The sequence below is a fragment of the Malus sylvestris genome, chromosome 8 (genome assembly GCF_916048215.2).
Source record: "Malus sylvestris chromosome 8, drMalSylv7.2, whole genome shotgun sequence".
Lineage (NCBI taxonomy): Eukaryota > Viridiplantae > Streptophyta > Magnoliopsida > Rosales > Rosaceae > Malus > Malus sylvestris.
Genome location: NC_062267.1, coordinates 3,240,387 through 3,260,195, shown reverse-complemented (window position 1 = coordinate 3,260,195; position 19,809 = coordinate 3,240,387). Strand labels below are relative to the sequence as shown.

The following is a 19,809-nucleotide window of genomic DNA, read 5'->3' as shown; positions in this document are numbered from 1 at the left end:
ATACTTAGCGGGGCCCCATATTTTCTAAATTCCAAATCAGCCCCTCTAAACACTGTTAATCATACAAATCAAAAGACGTCCAGAAAACCCACTGAGACAAAATCGTAAATAATAACAACTCCAAGGGTACATCCGAACGTACATCTCGTACCAAACAATTAACAACGTACGCACCAAACGGATCAAACTTTCCATTTTTCTAAATTTCTTGCCCGTCTCTGGCAAGTCTTCTTCTCCAAAAATCCGCCGCTTCTACTTTCTCTCTCTAGAAATCGAAGAAGATGATGCACATGACCTTCTACTGGAGCCGGCAGGTAACGCTCCTCTTCGACTCTTGGAAAACCGACACGTGGGCGAGCTACTCCCTCACGCTGCTCGCCTGCCTTCTCGTCCCTGCCTTCTACCAGTACCTCGAGGACCTGCGCGTGCGCATCAAGCGCGCGGCCTCCTCGTCTTCCCTGAAATCGGCGTCTGACGCGCCGATCCGGACCCCGCTGCTCGGCTCCAAGCTCGGCGGCGCCGGAGGGAGGTTCTCGGCAGGGAGGCTGGCGGAGAGCGTGCTTTTCGGAGTCAACGCGGCGATCGGGTACATGATTATGCTGGCGATGATGTCATTTAACGGGGGAGTGTTCGTGGCCATCGTTTTGGGGCTGGCGATTGGTTACTGGGCGTTTCGGAGTGGGGACGATGACGTGGCGCGTGTGGTGGTGGATAATTCATGTGCGTGTGCTTAGAGATTTTTTTGGGTGGATTTAGTAATTTTATAGATACTACTCGAAATCGAAAGGGTGCAACTTGCATCTTTGCCAACTTGCCATCGACATGTAATTGTCTGCTTTCTATAAAAAAATATTGCATTATTGTTGTTGTTTAATTTATACGTTGCTCGATGCATTACGAATATATGAATCCAAAAACGAAAACAGAATCTATCAGCTCGTTGAAATTTTATTAAATTCTAACGTTTAAACAAAAATATTATAAAAAAAAACTCGAAATCAAAAGTATTAAATCGAAAAGTTACTTCATGCTAGGCAGCGTGTGAAGCAATAGCATGCTAGGCAGCGTGTGAAGCAATAGCATGAGCATGCATGTTTGAAATTACTTTTAAAATAATTAAAAACATTTTTAACGTGTTTACAAATTATTACAAACACTTTTACGAAAATATTTTTAATATCAATTTTAATAAAAATTCTTGAATAAAACTTCTTACAAGTGCTTTTAAAATATAAAAAACATTTCTCTCTAAAATCGAGTACAATTTGCTATGTTTCTTTATCTTCCGCATCCTCCGCAGAAGAATCTTTTCGCCTCTTCCAATGGTAGGCAGCTTCGAAAAGCTTCCAGTTCGTGTTATGAGCTTCTTCTGGAAAAAGATAATCAATGTATTCTTCAAACCCAGCTGAACCACCATCTTCAACAACTATTGGCCTCTTCCTCTTCAATCTCCGCGGCAGCTTCGCTTGCACTAACGTAACATCACCGAAATCCCCAAACTCCTCCTCCGTGTTCCGCCATTGTTCTAGCAGCATACTTCTTTGTTCCCTAAGTTCCGGCGCTGAAGTTCTAAAATATTCCGACGCTCTCTCGAAAACCCTTCTGGCGCGCTGAATGCATTGCTCCTTCTGCTCAATAACATCTTCTGAGCACATTCCGTCTCCTCCCACCATAGCCGATGCCTCGAATGCTGCGTAACTGATCCAGACTTTAACGTGTTGGGTCCGTTCTAAGAGTCGCCCGTACAGATCTCTAGCTCTCTCAAACTCTCTCTCTGCTAGTTCAAAGTCGATGTATGACTTCCACAGCAATTCGGGCTTGTCGAGTTGTTTTTGGCTGATGGCAAGTTCATAAACTGATCTGGCTCGTTCCGTGTCCCAATTTTTTTTCTCAAACTCTGCATACCTGATCCACGCATAGCAATTTTCCGGCGACCAATGCAGATACTTTTCATACAGTTTCCGACAGCGATCAGCATTACGTAGTTGCCACTCAATCTCAATGTACCTCTTAAATATCTTGCCCTTAGCTGCCTTGCCAATTGCAGTACCAAGTATCTTACGTGCAGACTCGAGTTTCAGTTGTCGGATCTCAAACTCGGCTGCGAGAATCCACATTTTTGCAAATGTAAACTTCTTATGAGGAATCAGTTCAAGGCACATTCTATAGACAGCGCGTGCATGATCCTCATCGCGAGCATCAATCTCCTCATACAGTGCATAGTTGATCCATAGATAAATGTAGCGCTGCCAATACCGCTTTTCTTGAGCCGGTGGAACATTGGCAATCGCTCGATCATAAACTTGTCTAATCTTCTCCTTGTTCCCTGCATTTTCTTCCAGCCTTATATACCGCTCCTCAAAGTCCTCGAACATCCTATACAAAGAAGCAGCCTTTCCTTTTGGTATACGATCGCGCCCTAACTTATAAATACTCCTTGCACTCTCGATTTCCTTGCACCCTTCTTCAAATTCAGCAAAAGCCACAAACAACTGTTCGGCCTCCTCGTCATTGTCTAGCATATCCACTGCCGTCTGATACACATCCCTTACCCTTGCAAGGTCGCCATTCTTCATCTCAAACTTGGAATACCGAATCCAAGCGTCTGCTTTTGGATGACATCGTACGAACTGCTCAAAAATCGCTCTAGCGTGATCTACTTCATTATACCGAAGCTCAAACTTGATGAATTCGATCCAGCCTTGCTGGTTCGGCATCCAATCCATCCACCTCCGAAATATTTCCCGAGCACGAGCCACATTCCCCATCATCTCCTCCAAGTGAATATATTTGTACCAGAGCTGATCCACCCTCGGCAAGAGTTGCACAGCACGCTCCCACACATTCCTCGCATGGTTGATCATCTTATTCTTCATCTCCATCCCGGCATACTCGACCCAGACGGTGTGGTTTCGATAATCTACCTCAAGTAGCCGCTCCCAAACAGAGCGTGCACGGTCCAATTCCTTCTGGGACTCCTCCCACCGAGCATACTTGATCCAGACGCGGGCATTCCGCTTCTGGCGCCGGGTTTGGTCCTCGAATCCCTTGCGCATTCGGAGGCGAAAACCAGCGAGCTCGGTAGCGTCATTTATTTGCTGTTGGGGAGGACGGATTTCACCCTCCTGACCCTCACGCGCCTCGCGGAGGAGTTGCTCTGCGGTGATTTGGACAGGAGCTGGGGCTTTGTTCTTAACCCTTTTCGCCCGCGGCAGCTTGTCGTCGGTGGCCTTGTAGCCATTGTTGTCCTTCGCCATAATTCTTTAGAAACTAAAAAGCTTGAACTGGAATTCGAAAATCAAAGTGTGGAAATTTCGTAAGGGACAAAAAAAAGATGAAATTCGCTACGGGGTTGAAAATGTAATTTACTCTTTAAAACGCGACGACTCGGCTCGGCTCTTGTTATCTGGTTGCTTCTGTTTCTTCTTCCTTCGTCTTTCGTAATTTTCTTGTGAGAAATTCAGTAATAGAGGGACAGAGAGATGGCTTGCTTGCACGACCACAGCTGCGAAGATCATGATTGTTCGTCCGGTTGGACTCTCTACGAGCATATCGACCTCCCCAAGGTCCAAATTCTCTGCCTTTCTCCTTTGCTAGCTCTTAATTTTACTATTCCTGCGTTTTTTTCACCTTATGAGCTATCACACTGCTGCTCTATTTGGGTGGGATTGCAATCTGCTTAGTATTTTATGATTTTCCGGTTTCATCTGAAAGTACCCAGATGGAAAATTTTCGTTGAAAGATCAGTGACTCGGATTAACCCGTTGAGCTGAAATTCTATATCTTGCTAGCGTTTTGAGTAAGCATTGTGTTTGTTGTGTATGGATTTCTTGATTTTAGTGGAAAATTATGAAAAGGGTTTGTTGGGTTTTTTTTTTCGGTGTCGTTGGCTTTGTGAGGAGTATTCGGTGATTTCTGCTGTGGGTTTGTTGGTACTTTGGAATACTTTCACACTTAAGTGTTCTGTAAATGGCGTGTTTCGCTGGACTTTGTGTTTGCTGGTTGACATGATGCCACTTTCAGCTGAATTCTGTTTGGATTCTAATCATCATTATGCACCATGGTCCCTTCTTGAAAGGATTTCGAATTGTGTTGTTTAGGTTTCTGCTTTGAATGAGGCGGTTCCAGAAAGCGTCAAGTCGGTTTTCAAAGCTTGGGAGCAAAGACTGAATTCTAGTGTGGTAATGATCCCTTATACATGATTGTCTGTTTTATCTTCTTTTTCTGAAGGTGTTTTGAACACTTTCCTGTGAGCGAAACAATAGAGTGATTCACAAACATTATTTGTAGACGTCATTGTTAATGTACTAAAGCCCAACTTCGTAAGTTTTTATAAACGAAATCTCAGATTGATATACCATGACAATATTTGTAGATATCATTCTTTCTTTTAATCCAAGTTTCTTTAGATACATGCTTATGTTTTTTGTTTTTCATTATTTTATTTTTATTATTGTTTGGTTTTGGTAATTAAACTAGAAACACAAGAGTGTGTCTTGGAGTGTAAGTTTTGTGCCCTAGCTAACTGCAAAGTGAGTTCTTTGGTGGGTTTTGTTCCGTGGCGATTAACGACTCTCAAGTGTTTAGTGGCTAGATGTATGAATTATAAAACGTCATTGCACTCGATTTTGCGTCATATTTTATTCCATATCTTATTTTTTAAGTCTCTTTCCAACCATTTCTAGGTCTTCATCTACCCTTCTGCCATGAGACTTCGTCTCATAGTCGCATCTTCTAACCGGAACATCTGTAGGTCTTCGGTTCACATGTTCAAACCACCTAAATCCTAGTCTCTAGTTTGTATACTCAATTATGTATTTATTTCTCGCGCTTTCATTCAATCTTTCTTTTTGATCTATCGTTGTTGTGCTAAGGCATGTGATGATAAAAATATACGAACTAATGATATACAAGTCGAGTTGAGTATGGTCATCTGGTAATCTGGTGGATTGGTGGTTGTGCTCTTGTAGGCTAGGAGCAATTTTTTTTCCCATAATATGCACAGATGTTTGTGTTTGGGTACAATTCTATAAATCTTTTTATTGGCACACAACGTATTTAAACTCTCGTACACTCTTTTTAGTTTTAACCTTCAAATTAAATGGATTAAACAAAAATGGACAGTATTAAACAATTGAAAATTTTAAATTGGAGTAATTAGGTTTTCATCCTTATTTTTACTACTCTATTGATTAAAACCTTATTACTTTTCAATTTTTGATCAAGGTCCTTTGTATTAATAATATCATTAATTATTTCAATAATAAAATTCAATAATAAAATATTTTTTATTTCTAAATATATTCATTTAATATTAAAAATGTTACAATTAGTATATTTATATTTATGGCTAAATTTTTTATCATATATTTTTATTTTTAGTTTGTACCCATTTTTAATTTGCAACCCTTTTTTAATTTGTACCAATTTTCCTTTCAATTTTAATTTGTACCCATATATTAATTTCTTTTTGTGCCCATATTTTTTAAAGTTTTATTTGTATTGTACCCATATTTTTTTATTTATTTGTACCCATTTTTATTTTTGCTAAATGTACCCATTTTGAAGAATGTACCCATGTTTTGATACAATAATTTTTTGGTTATTTTTTATGAATGTACCCATGTTTACACACACACACACAATAGTATATTTATATTTTAATATTTTTAATCCCACAAATTATAGTTTTTTATTTAAAATCTCATTACTATAAACAACTATAAATTTTAATTTTTAATTTAAAAAATATAGTAAAGTATATAGAAATAAATTATCAATTAATTTTAGGGACTTGGATCAAAAATTGAAAAACAACAAGGTTTCAGTCAAAAATTGTTCATAACTAGGGACCGCATCTAAAGTCTCCCTTTTAAATTATATTGGTCCATGTATTCAACAAATTTTGTAATTTAGGGCTTTCCCCAACCATGATCGCAGATAAGATATGGCACGAAAAAACCAACAAAATCTAAATTATAATTAGTTAAATTTTGGGAGCTTTAATGAAGTCCCTCACAAAACAAAATTTTAACCATAAAAGTAACAAAACTGAAAAAGAGACCTAACAATAACCCAAATCAAAGCCCAGCCCAAGGCCCATTAGGACATTGCCAGCCCGCGCATGGTTCACATGTTGGGCAGAAAATCAACAAAAAAAAAATATAAGGAGCAGCTGCGGGAAGGTTTGAACCAATACTGTGTCCGAATTAAAAAATTTAAGATTACTAAAATTTTTTCAAAATAATGGAAATAAAAATGACAGAAGTTCATTTGCTAGAATTTGTGAATATTCTTGTTTTGTTAACGTAAAGGAACAATGAAATTTGATAACGAAATTTAATGTATGTATAGAATCCTTAATATATAAATGAAAAATAGTAATTATGAAATATGCCAGTAATGATAGTGGTAGCGGCAACGTCGGTGATGATGGTGGGTCGTGACAGCAACTGTGATAGCGGTGGTGGCAGCAGCAAGGGCCATAACGACATGTGGTGGTGGCAACAACCGTGATTTTGACGATGATGATAAATGATGGTGGTGGTGGTAGGTGGTGGTGGTAGTGACCACTCATGGGAGAGATTTTTCAATGTGATAGGAATATGGGATGGAACACCATGTGTCACTGTACAAATGAGGGGATATGTGTGTTAATAATATTTTTCACCACTTATATAAAAACACGTGATGTACATCCCGTGTTCCGGTCACAATGAAAAATTTATCCACTCATGGGTGAGTTTATTTATTTATTTTTGAAGTCACGCTCACAAAAACTTGAAAATGATACCTAGTCATATAAAATTTAAACTTGGAATTGGAGATCTCAAATTCTAATTATTTTTTCACATGAAAATTCTAATTTTCTATATTTATGAATTAAAAGAAGGGAATTTGTTCATATCAATTTATAAATTCTAACTTTTTTGTTTTCAAATTCCAAACTTATTTTTTCACACGAAAAATTTATGTTAACCATTATTTCAAGATGAGGAGTTAATTTGACAAAAATATTATCAATTAAACAAGATGAGAAGTTGATTTGACAAAAATATCCTCAATTTACCAGAAATTTCTCACAAAATGACCAAAATGATTCATAGTGAATAATCTCAGGTATCACTTCTATCGATTTTAAATTTCAATGACCAACAATAAAAACCTAACAAAAATAGATGATCTGGGGTGCATGAATGTGCACAACTTGTGCAGCACAAGGGTACACTCGATATTCAGAATAATTGTAAAACTGCACGCTTATCTCAAAACAGAAAAGTTGTTTAATTGATCTTGTATCTAATTATTCATATAAACACAATAAAATATTTTTATACATTCATTATACAATTATATGTTTACACTAAATGATGAAAGAACAAATTAATATCGAATTTATCATTTAAGATATTCGAACCTAAAAAACTTCTCGTTTACAAGTGCAAAACAATATCAATAAGTACATTTTTGTCCAACCCTTAAGTGAGAGATGTTCACCCTCCTATTGATTGACGATACGCTATTCTAAATTTCAAAATTCGTGTGTTAAATCAATTAAACCAAACAATTCCAAATTTTTACTACTTATTACAACTGGAACCCCATGAGAAAAGTTGCATGACCCAACCAACAAATAAAGAAGACGTACAACACCAAGCATGGCAATGCTTCAGCTGAAAATTTACATAAGAAAACAGAGATAAAGACGATTAAGGTCAAAACTGAAATCATAGCTAGGGTTTTTTTCATCAGAAACGATAGCATGATTTTTTTATAAACAAATAATTATAAGCGGTACAGACATAGATACGTAAACTCCATAAACAGAGCTAGTATTTGAATACAAATTACCAAGTAATAATTGAACACTTACCTTATGTAAGTGGCCTTTTATCGCAATAGTGGCCCTCACATGACGCGTAAATTCGAACTTCGTTGACAAAAAAAAAAAAAAAATTGAACGCTTGTCTTGTATAAATGGTAGGGTAATGAAGGCTTGATATATTTTCCTTTTCTGTGGTGTGAGATGGAGTTGGCCTCCAGAGAGTATGACAGCACGCCAACCACTCGCTTTACTTTAATTGACTTGGAAAAATCGTATAAGCTGGATAGAAGAGAGGCAACGCAACAAACCATTCTGCATTTCTTCTTCTTCTTCATTTCTTTTTCCACTTGGTGTCAACAGACTGCGGACGCTGAAAAAATGGCTGACGGGATCATCTCCATGCTACTGGATCGGCTAGCTTCAACAGTTTACGAGTACGTTGACGGAGAGGTGAAACTTGTTTTGGACGCCAAGGAAGATGTTGAAGAATTTGCTAGCAATCTCAGAGCTGTTCAAGTCGTTCTCGAAGATGCAGAGCAAAGGCAATTTAAGGACGCCAGCGTGAGGATCTGGTTGGATCAGCTCAAAGACATATCCTTGCATATGGTGGACGTGCTGGACGAGTGGAACACTGACATGCTGAGACAACAGGTTGAGCAGCAAGAACGAGAAGGTGAAGATGTTGTTGTTCCTGAGGAGGAGGAGAAGAAGAAGAAGGTAACTTTCTCTGTTTTCTCTAGCTGCTTTTGTTTTCGCAAAGCCAAAGAGGTGAACTTTCGCAGTAACGTTGCGAGTAACATTGTGAGTAAGATAAAAGATTTGAATGGTAAGTTAAGTGTGATTGATGAGCAAAGAAAAAGGTATAGGTTTCAACGCATAGGAAGGGGTATTCAAGAATTACCTGAACGGCAGAAGACTTCGTCTTTTGTCGTCGTGTCAGAGGTATTTGGTCGAGATAAGGAAAAAGACATTCTGATAACAAAGTTGTTGAGTGATGGTGGAGAAGATCGGAGGGGGCTCCTTATCATCCCTATTCTAGGGATGGGAGGAATGGGAAAAACAACTCTAGCCCAACTAGCTTATAATGATGACAAGGTTAAAGCCTATTTTGAGATTAGAGTGTGGGTTTGTGTCTCAAATCCTTTTGATGAGATTAAGATTGCCAAAGCTATAAGCGGTGATGATGCCCAAAGTTCAAATGAGTTGGATCGTGTCTTGCACCGCATGTCAACATCCATCGAGGGCAAAAGGTTTCTCCTTGTCCTAGATGATGTGTGGACCCACGACCGTGAAAAGTGGGAAAAAATAAGGGCACCACTAATCCAAAGTGGTGCTTCTGGTAGTAAAATATTGGTGAGCACACGAAAGCATGAGGTCGTTGATATGATGAGAGCAAAAAGTGAAATGATCAATTTGGGAGGGTTGAGTGAAAAATATTGTTTATCAATTTTCCATCGCATGGCGTTTGATGATACAGAAGTAGAAGAGTCCAAGGCATTTGAAGACATTAGTAAGGATATTGTGAAGAAATGCAAGGGCTTACCTCTCGCTGCAAAAGCTTTAGGTAGTCTCATGTACAATAAGAAAACACGGAAGGAATGGCTAGATGTCTTGAATAGTAAGATATGGGACCGAAAAGAGGTGGAGCAAGAAGTTTTTCAACCACTTTTTATAAGTTATTATGATTTGGCCCCAGCAGTCAAATGTTGCCTTTTGTATTGTGCTAATTTTCCTAAAGATTATGAGTTTAGGAGGGATAAATTGATTAATCTTTGGATGGCACAAGATTATCTTAATTCAAAAGGGAACAAAGATGAGGGAGAAGTTGGTCAAGCAATTTTTGATAACTTAGTAGCACGATCTTTTTTTCAAGATTTGGAGAAAGACAGTGTTAGTGGTAAAATTACCGGTTGCAAAATGCATGATATTGTTCATGACTTTGTGCAATCTCTCACCAGGGACGAATGTTTGATCACTGAGGATGTTGACTGTGAAATAGAGGGTTTGGGTGAAAAGGTTTGTCATTTGACCTTAACCTTTAGGTCGGAATATGGTGAGTCACTGCCACTCCCACCTTCTAATGCATATTACAATTGCAAAAACCTACGTTCACTCACAACAATCTCTCTCTCATATTTTGGTTCATCCATTGCTAGGATAGACTCAAACTTTATTCTACAATTGAAATGTCTTAGGACACTAAATTTGAGTTCGAGCGGCATAAGTGAAGTCCCAAAAGAAATTGGTGAATTGATACATTTGAGGCATATTGATTTGTCATGGAATAGGTATTTGAATATATTGCCGGACAGTATCTGTGAGTTGTACAATTTGTATACCTTGCGCCTTTGTTATTGCGTGTCACTTGAAAAACTACCTGATAACATGGGAAAGTTGATTAGCTTAAAGCACCTGTATGTTGAGAAATGTTATAAGCTGGAGTACTTTCCAAAAGTGATTCAGAGATTAAAAAAATTGAAAAGAATTGATGAGTGTGTTGTGGTTTGTGGTGAGGACGAGGACAAAGCAGCATTACAAGTGGGAGATCTGAGAGTCTTGAACCTTAAGGGCAGTCTCATCATAAAATTGAAGGGGAATGTGAAAGATGAAAGAGAGCTTGAGAAAGCACAGTTGTGGAACATGGAGAAACTCTTTCATCTCGAAATTGATTGTAAGGATGTTCAATACAAGCGGACAAGAAGCATTGTAGAAATACTGAATGGGCTACGACCGCACGGAAATCTGGAATCTTTAGGCATTTCTTATCATTCAGGCACCACCTGCCCCAATTGGATCATGTATTTGCACAACTTAAGAATCATCTATCTACATGGATGGAGTGAATTCAAGTTTTTGCCTCCTCTTGGGAAATTGCCCTACCTTGAAATGCTGACTTTGCAGTTTATGGAGAAGGTGGAAAAGATTGGTGGTGAATTTTTGGGAATAGTCGACGAAGATGAAACGTCATTGAAATCATCATCATCCTCATTTTTCCCGAAGTTGAAACAGCTGACAATTATCTTCATGGACGCATTGGAAGAGTGGGAAGTAGGCGTGGAAGGGTGGAACAAAGAGGATTTTGAAATTTCAATCATGCCATGCCTTTCCTCTTTGAAAATTCTTTTCTGCAAAGGCATAAAAACACTGCCAGACTTCCTCTGCAAAACACCCCTGCAGGATCTTATCATTAAGGGTTGTCCCATGCTTTCAAAGCGCTATAAACAAGACAGTGGAGAGGAGTGGCCCAAGATTTCTCACATCCCAAACATCAAAATCTCATAATACTGGTAATTGAGCTCTCTCTATCTTATTTGCACATGTATGTATGCTATCATCATATTTGTTTAATTTTCTTATTTTTCATCTTCAAAAGATACGAGTAATGTGAATCAACTGGTGATTTGCGAGCTAGGCATACATATTAATCTTCTTTTAAAAGGTAATTACCTATCGTTTCACGGCGCATAATTTTCTTATCTTAATTGCTCAAGTTTTCGTAGAAAATAGTAAGACTTGAGCAAAGGTGAGTTAAATTAAAGAGCGTCAGTTGAGGTCACCTTCAGGTTTACCATGAGGTTTGTTATTTGGCATTAATATACATTATTTGGTTGTTTCTTAGGAAAATTTAATTCTAGGACAATATCATGGAGATGTTGCTGAATAGATAATTTACTTATCGTTTCAGGGATTCTGTAGAACCTAAAAGCGCAATGTCGACCATCAACTTTTGCTTCTTGGAAACGTCCTTGTGGAGCTCCTCCAATCGCTACTCCAATTTCTTTTCGTCTTTGAATTTGACTTCCATTTTCAGATTCCGGTTAAATCGGTTTGTATCGTATCGGATTTTTTTATTTTTTTGCGTTTTTCGGTTTCGGATAAAATTTTATTTGAACCCAGTTGTCTTATCTATATTAGGGGTGGGTTTCCGTTTGGTTCGATTTTTCGCCAAAATCGGAAAACGAACCAAAATTACTGTTTGATTCGGTTTGTCTCAATTCAGTTTCGACCCGGTTCGGTTTTTTTTTCCCATAGCCAAAAAAAAAAAAAATTCTTAGAAAACAACTTGCAGCCATTTTGTAATACATCTTCCAGAGAAGTATAAATAAAATCAAAATCCTATTTCAACATAATCGATGAAATAAGCATTCCAAATTTCTACTCGAAGATGAGTTCGTTTGATCCTGAGGCCTATTTGATTTTGATCTCATTGAGTTTGAACTTGAGCTTAAGGCCCTTGAGACCTTTGACTTCATCTAATTCACACAAGACGATAAGAGGATAGTAGTTAGTACTACAAACTTATACAAATGTATATTGGTGCAGATTCGCATACTGGTGCATATTTGGTTATTGGTATAAAACTTGTATAAAAATGCAGCAAGAATAAGACAGAACAGACCTATGAGGTGTATACCGTGATAAACCACATGAAATCAAACATATATCAAATGATATGTAAAATCCACTTAACACTAAAACCCCTTCACAAAATCTAACTCGAAGAAATGACAACACTCTTGTTTAACATATCAACCAGACAGACAACTCATATAATACCTCACCACTTGCTTTGTAATTTGCAGTTAACCCCATGCTAATTGACCATTCCATAACTAGAATACTTCACCAGTTCTTATACTAAAGTAACTTTAACATCAAATCAAAATCAACATGTATAATGCTAAAAATAAGATAAAATTGTCTTCCATTTTCTCAAAAATAGTTGAAAGACACATTATTACAATTATTTCTTTAACAATTAAGCAAGATAAGCTTGTTAATTTTGTTGTTGGTGGGTAATACTGTGGTCGAAGGAATATGTTTTTACAGTAACTATGCATAATAAAAGACCAGTTACAGATTTCCATAGGATTCCAAAAATACATAGTGTAAAATGTAAACCTCTCCCGTGAGTATAAAATTTCGAGGAATGATTTGGATGAACTTGAAACAAGAGTGCAGAGCAGGAAATCAGATAATAGTACCCGATCGCCGGAGGGAGGTTCTCGGCGGGGACGCTGGCGGAGAGCGTGCTTTTCGGAGTCAACGCGACGATCGGGTACATGATTATGCTGGCGATCATGTCATTTAATGGCGGAGTGTTCGTGGCCATCGTTTTGGGGCTGGCGATTGGTTACTTGGCGTTTCGGAGTGGGGACGATGACGTGGCGGGTGTGGTGGTGGATAATTCGTGTGCCTGTGCTTAGAGATTTGTTTGGGTGGATTTAGTAATTTTATAGATACTATTCGAAATCCAAAGGCTGCAACTTGCATCTTTGCCAACTTGCTATCGACATGTGATTATAAATAATAGAAAACACTTTTAAAATAATTAAAATAATTACTTTTTTTAAATAATTAAAAACATTTTTAACGTGTTTATAAATAAGAGAACTTTAATGAAAAGTTTCTGTTACGGTTTACTTTAACGAAAAATCACATTTTTATACTAAAAAGTCAATCATGGTACTATTCACTTTATCATTTATTTTGTCATTATCGTTAAAACTCAAATTTATCTAATCATTTTCATTAGTTTTCCTTTTAAATAATAGAAAACACTTTTAATGAAAATATTTTTACTATCAATTTTAATAAAAAATCTTGAATAAAACTTCTTACAAAGTGCTTTTAAAATATAAAAAACATTTCTCTCTAAAATCGAGTACAATTTGCTATGTTTCTTTATCTTCCGCATCCTCCGCAGAAGAATCTTTTCGCCTCTTCCAATGGTAGGCAGCTTCGAAAAGCTTCCAGTTCGTGTTATGAGCTTCTTCTGGAAAAAGATAATCAATGTATTCTTCAAACCCAGCAGAACCACCATCTTCAACAACTATTGGCCTCTTCCTCTTCAATCTCCGCGGCAGCTTCGCTTGCACTAACGTAACATCACCGAAATCCCCAAACTCCTCCTCCGTGTTCCGCCATTGTTCTAGCAGCATACTTCTTTGTTCCTTAAGTTCCGGCGCTGAAGTTCGAAAATAGTCCGACGCTCTCTCGAAAACCCTTCTGGCGCGCTGAATGCATTGTTCCTTTTGCTCAATAACATCTTCTGAGCGCATTCCGTCTCCTCCCACCATAGCCGATGCCTCGAATGCTGCGTAACTGATCCAGACTTTAACGTGTTGGGTCCGTTCTAAGAGTCGCCCGTACAGATCTCTAGCTCTCTCAAACTCTCTCTCTGCTAGTTCAAAGTCGATATATGACTTCCACAGCAATTCGGGCTTGTCGAGTTGTTTTTGGCTGATGGCAAGTTCATAAACTGATCGGGCTCGTTCCGTGTCGCAAAGTTTTTTCTCAAACTCTGCATACCTGATCCACGCATAGCAATTTTCCGGCGACCAATGCAGATACTTTTCATACAGTTTCCGACAGCGATCATCATTACGTAGTTGCCACTCAATCTCAATGTACCTCTTAAATATCTTGCCTTTAGCTGCCTTGCCAATTGCAGTACCCAGTATCTTACGTGCAGACTCGAGTTTCAGTTGTCGGATCTCAAACTCGGCTGCAAGAATCCACATTTTTGCAAATGTGAACTTCTTATGAGGAATCAGTTCAAGGCACATTCTATAGACAGCGCGTGCATGGTCCTCATCGCGAGCATCAATCTCCTCATACAATGCATAGTTGATCCATAGATAAATGTAGCGCTGCCAATACCGCTTTTCTTGAGCCGGTGGTACATTGGCAATCGCTCGATCATAAACTTGTCTAATCTTCTCCTTGTTCCCTGCATTTTCTTCTAGCCTTATATAACCGAACCAGGCATCATAATCCAAAGGATTCTTCCTAACCTCCTGCTCGTACTTGAACCTTGCCTTGTTCACAATTGCATCCTCGATCCCTTGTCTGTCCCCATAACGCTCCTCAAATTCCTCGAACATCCTATACAAAGAAGCAGCCTTTCCTTTTGGTATACGATCGCGCCCTAACTTATAAATACTCCTTGCACGCTCGATTTCTTTGCACCCTTCTTCAAATTCAGCAAAAGCCAGAAACAACCGTTCAGCCTCCTCATCATTGTCTACCATATCCACTGCCGTCTCATACACATCCCTTACCCTTGCAAGGTCGCCATTCTTCATCTCAAACTTGGCATACCGAATCCAAGCGTCAGCTTTTGGATGACATTGTACGAACTGCTCAAAAATCGCTCTCGCGTGATCTATTTCGTTATACCGAAGCTCAAACTTGATGAATTCGATCCAGCCTTGCTGGTCCGGCATCCAATCCATCCACCTCCGAAATATTTCCCGAGCACGAGCCGCATTCCCTATCATCTCCTCCATGTGAATATATTTGTACCAGAGCTGATCCACCCTCGGCAAGAGTTGCACAGCACGCTCCCACACATTCCTCGCATGGTTGATCATCTTAATCTTCATCTCCATCCCGGCATACTCGACCCAGACGGTGTGGTTTCGATAATCCACCTCAAGCAGCCGCTCCCAAACAGAGCGTGCACGGTCCAATTCCTTCTGGGACTCCTCCCACCGAGCATACTTGATCCAGACGCGGGCATTCTGCTTCTGGCGCCGGACTTGGTCCTCGAATCCCTTGCGCATTCGGAGGCGAAAATCAGCAAGCTCGGTAGAGTCATTTATCTGCTGTTTGGGAGGACGGATGTCACCCTCTTGACCCTCACGCGCCTCGCGGAGGAGTTGCTCCGCGGTGATTTGGACAGGAGCTGGGGCTTTGTTCTTAACCCTTTTCGCCCGCGGCAGCTTGTCATCGGTGTCCTTCGCCATAATCCTCTGGAAACTAAAAAGTTTGAACTCGAATTCGAAAAAACCCCAACCCCAAATCAAAGTGTGGAAAGGAAAGAATGAGAGGTGTGATTTCTGATTAGGGTTACGAAATCACAATATATAGGAGACTGAGAGTCCCAAATCAAATAGGAAATCGAGAATCCCAAATCAAACAGGAAACTGAGTCCGCGATAAAATTGGACTTCGAGTCCCTGCAGTTCCCCTCTGTGCCCTTTACTTTCGTAATGTTTTTTTAATTAAAAACATTACGAAATCACAATATATAGGTGTGATTTCTGATTGTAGTAATGTTATTTTTTTAAACTCAATTGGAGCCATTGTTTCTTGATTAAAAATTTATTATCATTAATCTCTTAATTTATCAAAACGTGTATTCTTAACTAAAAATTCATTACGATTGGTTATTAAACTTTAATCTAATTGGAGAAATTGTCCCTCAATTTTAACCAAATTGGAGTAATGATCCCTCAACTTTAACCAAATTGTAGCAATGGTCATTCCAACATGACTCATTTTGATACAATTGTGACGAAGGTGACGAAAATGACCATAGCTACACGTTTTGATGAGTTGAGGGACTCCAATTGCAGCAATGATCCTTCAAACATAACTTATTTTGATAAAATTCTAACGAAGTTGACGAAAATGACTATATCTACACATTTTGATGAATTAAGGAACCAATGATAATGAATTTTTAATTGAATGATTATTGTTCTAATTTGATTAAAGTTAAGTAATCATTGTTACAATTTACACATTTCGTAAGTGACAAAAAAAGGATGAAATTCGCCACAGGGTTAAAAATGTAATTTACTCTTAAAACGCGACGACTCGGCTCTTATTATCTGGTTGCTTCTCTTTCTTCTTCCTTCGTCTTTCGTAATTTTCTTGTGAGAAATTCAGTAATAGAGGGAAAAAGAGATGGCTTGCTTGCACGACCACAGCTGCGAAGATCATGATTGTTCGTCCGGTTGGACTCTCTACGAGCATATCGACCTCCCCAAGGTCCAAATTCTCTGCCTTTCTCCTTTGCTCGCTCTTAATTTCACTATTCCTGCGTTTTTTTTCCTGTATGAACTATCACGCTGCTGCTCTATTTGGGTGGGATTGCAATCTGATTAATATTTTATGATTTTTCGGGTTCATCTGAAAGTACCCAGATGGAAATTTTTCGTTGAAAGATCAGTGACTCGGATTAACCCGTTGAGCTGAAATTCTCTCTCTTACTGGCGTTTTGAGTAAGCATTGCGTTTGTTGTGTATAGATTTCATGATTGCAGTGGAAAATTATGAAATGGGGGTTTATTGGGCTTTCCGATTTCTGTATGGGTGGCTTTGTGAGGAGTATTTGGTGATTTCTGATGAGCGTTTGTTGATACTTTGGAATACTCCCACACTTAATTCTTCTGTAAATGGCGTGTTTCGTTGGAGCTTGTGTTTGCTGGATGACATGATGCCACTTTCAGCTGAATTCTGTTTGGATTATAATCATCAGTATGCACCATGGTCCCTCCTTGAAAGGATTTGAAATTGTGTTGTTATAGGTTACTGCTTTGAATGAGGCGGTTCCTGGAAGCGTCAAGTCGGTTTTCAAAGCTTGGGAGCAAAGACTGAATTCTAGTGGGGTAATGATTCCTTATATATGATTGTCTGTTTTATCTTCTTTTTCTGAAGGTGTTTTGAACACTTTCCTGTGAGTGAAACAATAGAGTGATTCACGAACATTATTTGTAGATGTCATTGTTAATGTACTAATCCCAACTTCGTAAGTTTTTATAAATGAAATCTCAGATTGATATGTCATGACAATATTTTAGCACAAGTTTAGGAAGTTACTGATTGAGATCCAGTTCAGGTTTACCATATATTTTGGTGGTAATTTATGTTTGAATTTATAGGCGTAAGAAGGCTCATTGGATCCTACTTTCTGCTACAGGGGCACTTGGAGAGCAATGAGGGTGATCCTGAGTTACTTGTTTACATTCCGTGAGTGTCCCATTTTTTGTTGTTTGATATGTTGTCTTTTATAACATGAGTTATTGACTGCATGAGCATGAAATGGATGGGGACAGGTAGATCCAGTGCTTCAGTACTTTTACCCATTTTCCATCTTTCCGTTCAATTTCAATGGTAGCATGTGCCTGATTCTCCGTAATCTGGTCTGTATGAGTTTGAGTAAGGGACTTAACCTCAGTAGCATCTTCAGGTTCTTCCAAAACGTGAAACTTAATATGTGCATCATTTTATAATTTTCCTTTTGTCGTGCACTCATAGCTCCCTTTCGTGTTTCTTGAATGGTTTGTCATTTCTGTGAAATCCGTAGGAGATACAAGTCATGATCTTGAGGATGTATTTCTATTTTAACTTGTCATTGCTTGTTTTTGCAGAGATTTAATTAGAACCTAGTATTCGCTGATGTTGTTACATACATCTAACTGAGTAATATTTTCCTCATTTATTTTTTTATAGATTTACATCAGATGTAAAGATAAAGAGCATATCTGTTGTCGGTGGTGTTGACGGAACAAGTCCTTCCAAGATGAGGGCGTAAGTTTGACATTTTATATCTTCTACCTAAGGCAAAGCCTTCTTATATTGGTGTAGTTAGAATGATGAGGATTTAAGTGATAATTCGTTTTGGGGTGTGCTATCCACACACCCCTTGTTAATTTCTGTCCTTTGATCTTCTTTAATTCATCCGATCCGACTGCCGAAAATTAAAAGGGTGTGAGAGAAGTAAAAAGGGGTGTGTGGATATCACACCCCTTCGTTTTACTCAAATAAACTCATTGGTAATTTTTTTTCGTCATAATGTACCACCATTTCCTTGCATAAAGTTCATATTTTCTTGTCTCATCCATTTCATGTTTATGTAGTCAGTACCTATGATTTGGAATTAACTTGGAATATGCAGGGAATTTTTTGCGTTCTTTTCAATATATAGTAGTGATCGTGAGTGTAGCCCTGTATGAGTTTTCTGAGAAAATATCTATTGAAACAGCCTTTGATGGATGTCCAATATTCACTTCATCTCGTTTCATATATTTGGAAAAACTAAAATTAGAACTGCATTGCTTAAATTAGGTTCATCAACAGAGAAGGCATTGACTTTTCAGATGCTCAAGGAATGCAAGCTATTCAGGTATTGCATTCGTATTAGCTTGTTGGAAAGCTAATTGATAAGTTCAACTTTTCAGCTTTGAAACATGTGTTCTTGTTGTTTTAAGGAGTGGGATCTGGTCGAAAATTTCCAAGGAACGTTGGAGTACCAGACAAGGTATTTATTTATAGCCTCCTGTGCTACAAAGATCATGTTTTGTAATGTTTGAGAACATGATACCTGTAAAAATTGAGGGGAAATATTATTCCTTTTCAAACTGACAACACCGAAGGTAATCCATTTAAACCATCAACTATCCTTCTGATACTACTTTTGTCCACATAATCAGATATTCCAAATTTCAAAACGTGGCCAGCATCACATTGCATTTTCCCGATAGTTTTGGTGGTGATACAACTAAGATAGAGTACATTGGCTTTAAGGGCGAAGCTACAAAGGTAATTTCATTCCATACGAGCAGATTTTGTTGTGCAACTTCGGCAAATAATACATTTTTCTTGTCTACGATGAACAGTTGAAGAGGGATGTTGTCGCAACAATTGTTTACGAACTCAGGCCAAATCCTTCCGATCACAAGTAAGTCTTCGTTATCCATGTGGAATCGTAAAATGTTGATGACTCCTTTATTTAGACATAGCAGTCGTCATTAAATCTCGCTTCATGGACATTGCATTTTCTTTGGCACGCTGCTTTATCAGTACAACTCCATCCCTAGAGTTTCATGTCCTGTCAAGTGAACTGATGCATGTATATGTTTCGTTTTTTGTCAATTGTTCTCGTCTGTAGGACAAAGGCTGAAGGTGGGGGTCTCTCACATGTTGAATGAACAAGTCAAACGCTACCTGCAATCTGCGGTGTTTCTTAAGGATTAAATACTCTCTGTAGTTTGTATGTTGATACCTTAAAAACAAGGAAGTACTGAATTGTTGGCACAATTCTTTTATTTGTGGCATCTTTATGGTTGGGAAATGTTAGTCGAAAGAAACCAGATGGAGGTTATGATAAGGCTTATGCTATCATATTCATATGCTTCACTTTTAATTTTCTTATATCTTTCGAGCTAAGCCACACAATGCTTTGTCATAATAA

General features: G+C 38.4%; 5 protein-coding genes and 1 pseudogene across 5 annotated transcripts in view; 4 read left to right on the top strand and 2 right to left on the bottom strand.

Annotated features, from left to right (window-relative positions):
- The window catches only part of LOC126631747 (putative disease resistance protein RGA3), a 60,955-nt gene extending 49,150 nt beyond the window's left edge, over positions 1-11,805 (top strand). Inside the window, exons 3-4 of the mRNA XM_050301885.1 lie at positions 9,960-11,112; positions 11,511-11,805. Of these exons, the coding sequence (XP_050157842.1) occupies positions 9,960-11,107 (1,148 nt within the window). The 3' untranslated portion in view covers positions 11,108-11,112; positions 11,511-11,805. The remainder of the gene's footprint in view (positions 1-9,959; positions 11,113-11,510) is intronic.
- Positions 112-860, top strand: LOC126631763 (copper transporter 5.1-like). The gene has a single exon (XM_050301901.1). It carries the CDS (start codon positions 282-284, stop codon positions 732-734), a length of 453 nt encoding a protein of 150 aa, XP_050157858.1. The 5' UTR covers positions 112-281; the 3' UTR covers positions 735-860.
- Positions 1,191-3,292, bottom strand: LOC126631751 (uncharacterized). Its single transcript, XM_050301890.1, has one exon. It carries the CDS (start codon positions 3,255-3,257, stop codon positions 1,269-1,271), a length of 1,989 nt encoding a protein of 662 aa, XP_050157847.1. The 5' UTR covers positions 3,258-3,292; the 3' UTR covers positions 1,191-1,268.
- LOC126631759 (disease resistance protein RGA2-like) lies at positions 7,750-9,334 on the top strand (annotated as a pseudogene).
- Positions 11,806-13,387: 1,582 nt separating the features above from the next.
- Positions 13,388-15,798, bottom strand: LOC126631750 (uncharacterized). The gene has a single exon (XM_050301888.1). It carries the CDS (start codon positions 15,574-15,576, stop codon positions 13,501-13,503), a length of 2,076 nt encoding a protein of 691 aa, XP_050157845.1. The 5' UTR covers positions 15,577-15,798; the 3' UTR covers positions 13,388-13,500.
- Positions 15,799-16,449: 651 nt separating this feature from the next.
- Positions 16,450-19,763, top strand: LOC126631760 (uncharacterized). The gene is made up of 9 exons (XM_050301897.1): positions 16,450-16,605; positions 17,144-17,224; positions 17,536-17,585; positions 18,069-18,146; positions 18,684-18,741; positions 18,827-18,876; positions 19,049-19,157; positions 19,235-19,296; positions 19,507-19,763. Exons 1-9 carry the CDS (start codon positions 16,522-16,524, stop codon positions 19,544-19,546), a joined length of 612 nt encoding a protein of 203 aa, XP_050157854.1. The 5' UTR covers positions 16,450-16,521; the 3' UTR covers positions 19,547-19,763.
- Positions 19,764-19,809: the final 46 nt, after the last annotated feature.

What these genes read in the sequence shown, in the direction of transcription:
- LOC126631763 (XM_050301901.1), top strand. Translation starts at nt 282, where the DNA reads ATGATGCACATGACCTTCTACTGGAGCCGGCAGGTAACGCTCCTCTTC.
- LOC126631751 (XM_050301890.1), bottom strand. Translation starts at nt 3,257, where the DNA reads ATGGCGAAGGACAACAATGGCTACAAGGCCACCGACGACAAGCTGCCG.
- LOC126631750 (XM_050301888.1), bottom strand. Translation starts at nt 15,576, where the DNA reads ATGGCGAAGGACACCGATGACAAGCTGCCGCGGGCGAAAAGGGTTAAG.
- LOC126631760 (XM_050301897.1), top strand. Translation starts at nt 16,522, where the DNA reads ATGGCTTGCTTGCACGACCACAGCTGCGAAGATCATGATTGTTCGTCC. An exon ending in GAGTTACTTGTTTACATTCC is followed by an intron (nt 17,586 to 18,068) that starts GTGAGTGTCCCA and finishes ATTTTTTTATAG; the next exon opens with ATTTACATCAGATGTAAAGA. An exon ending in TTAAGGGCGAAGCTACAAAG is followed by an intron (nt 19,158 to 19,234) that starts GTAATTTCATTC and finishes TACGATGAACAG; the next exon opens with TTGAAGAGGGATGTTGTCGC.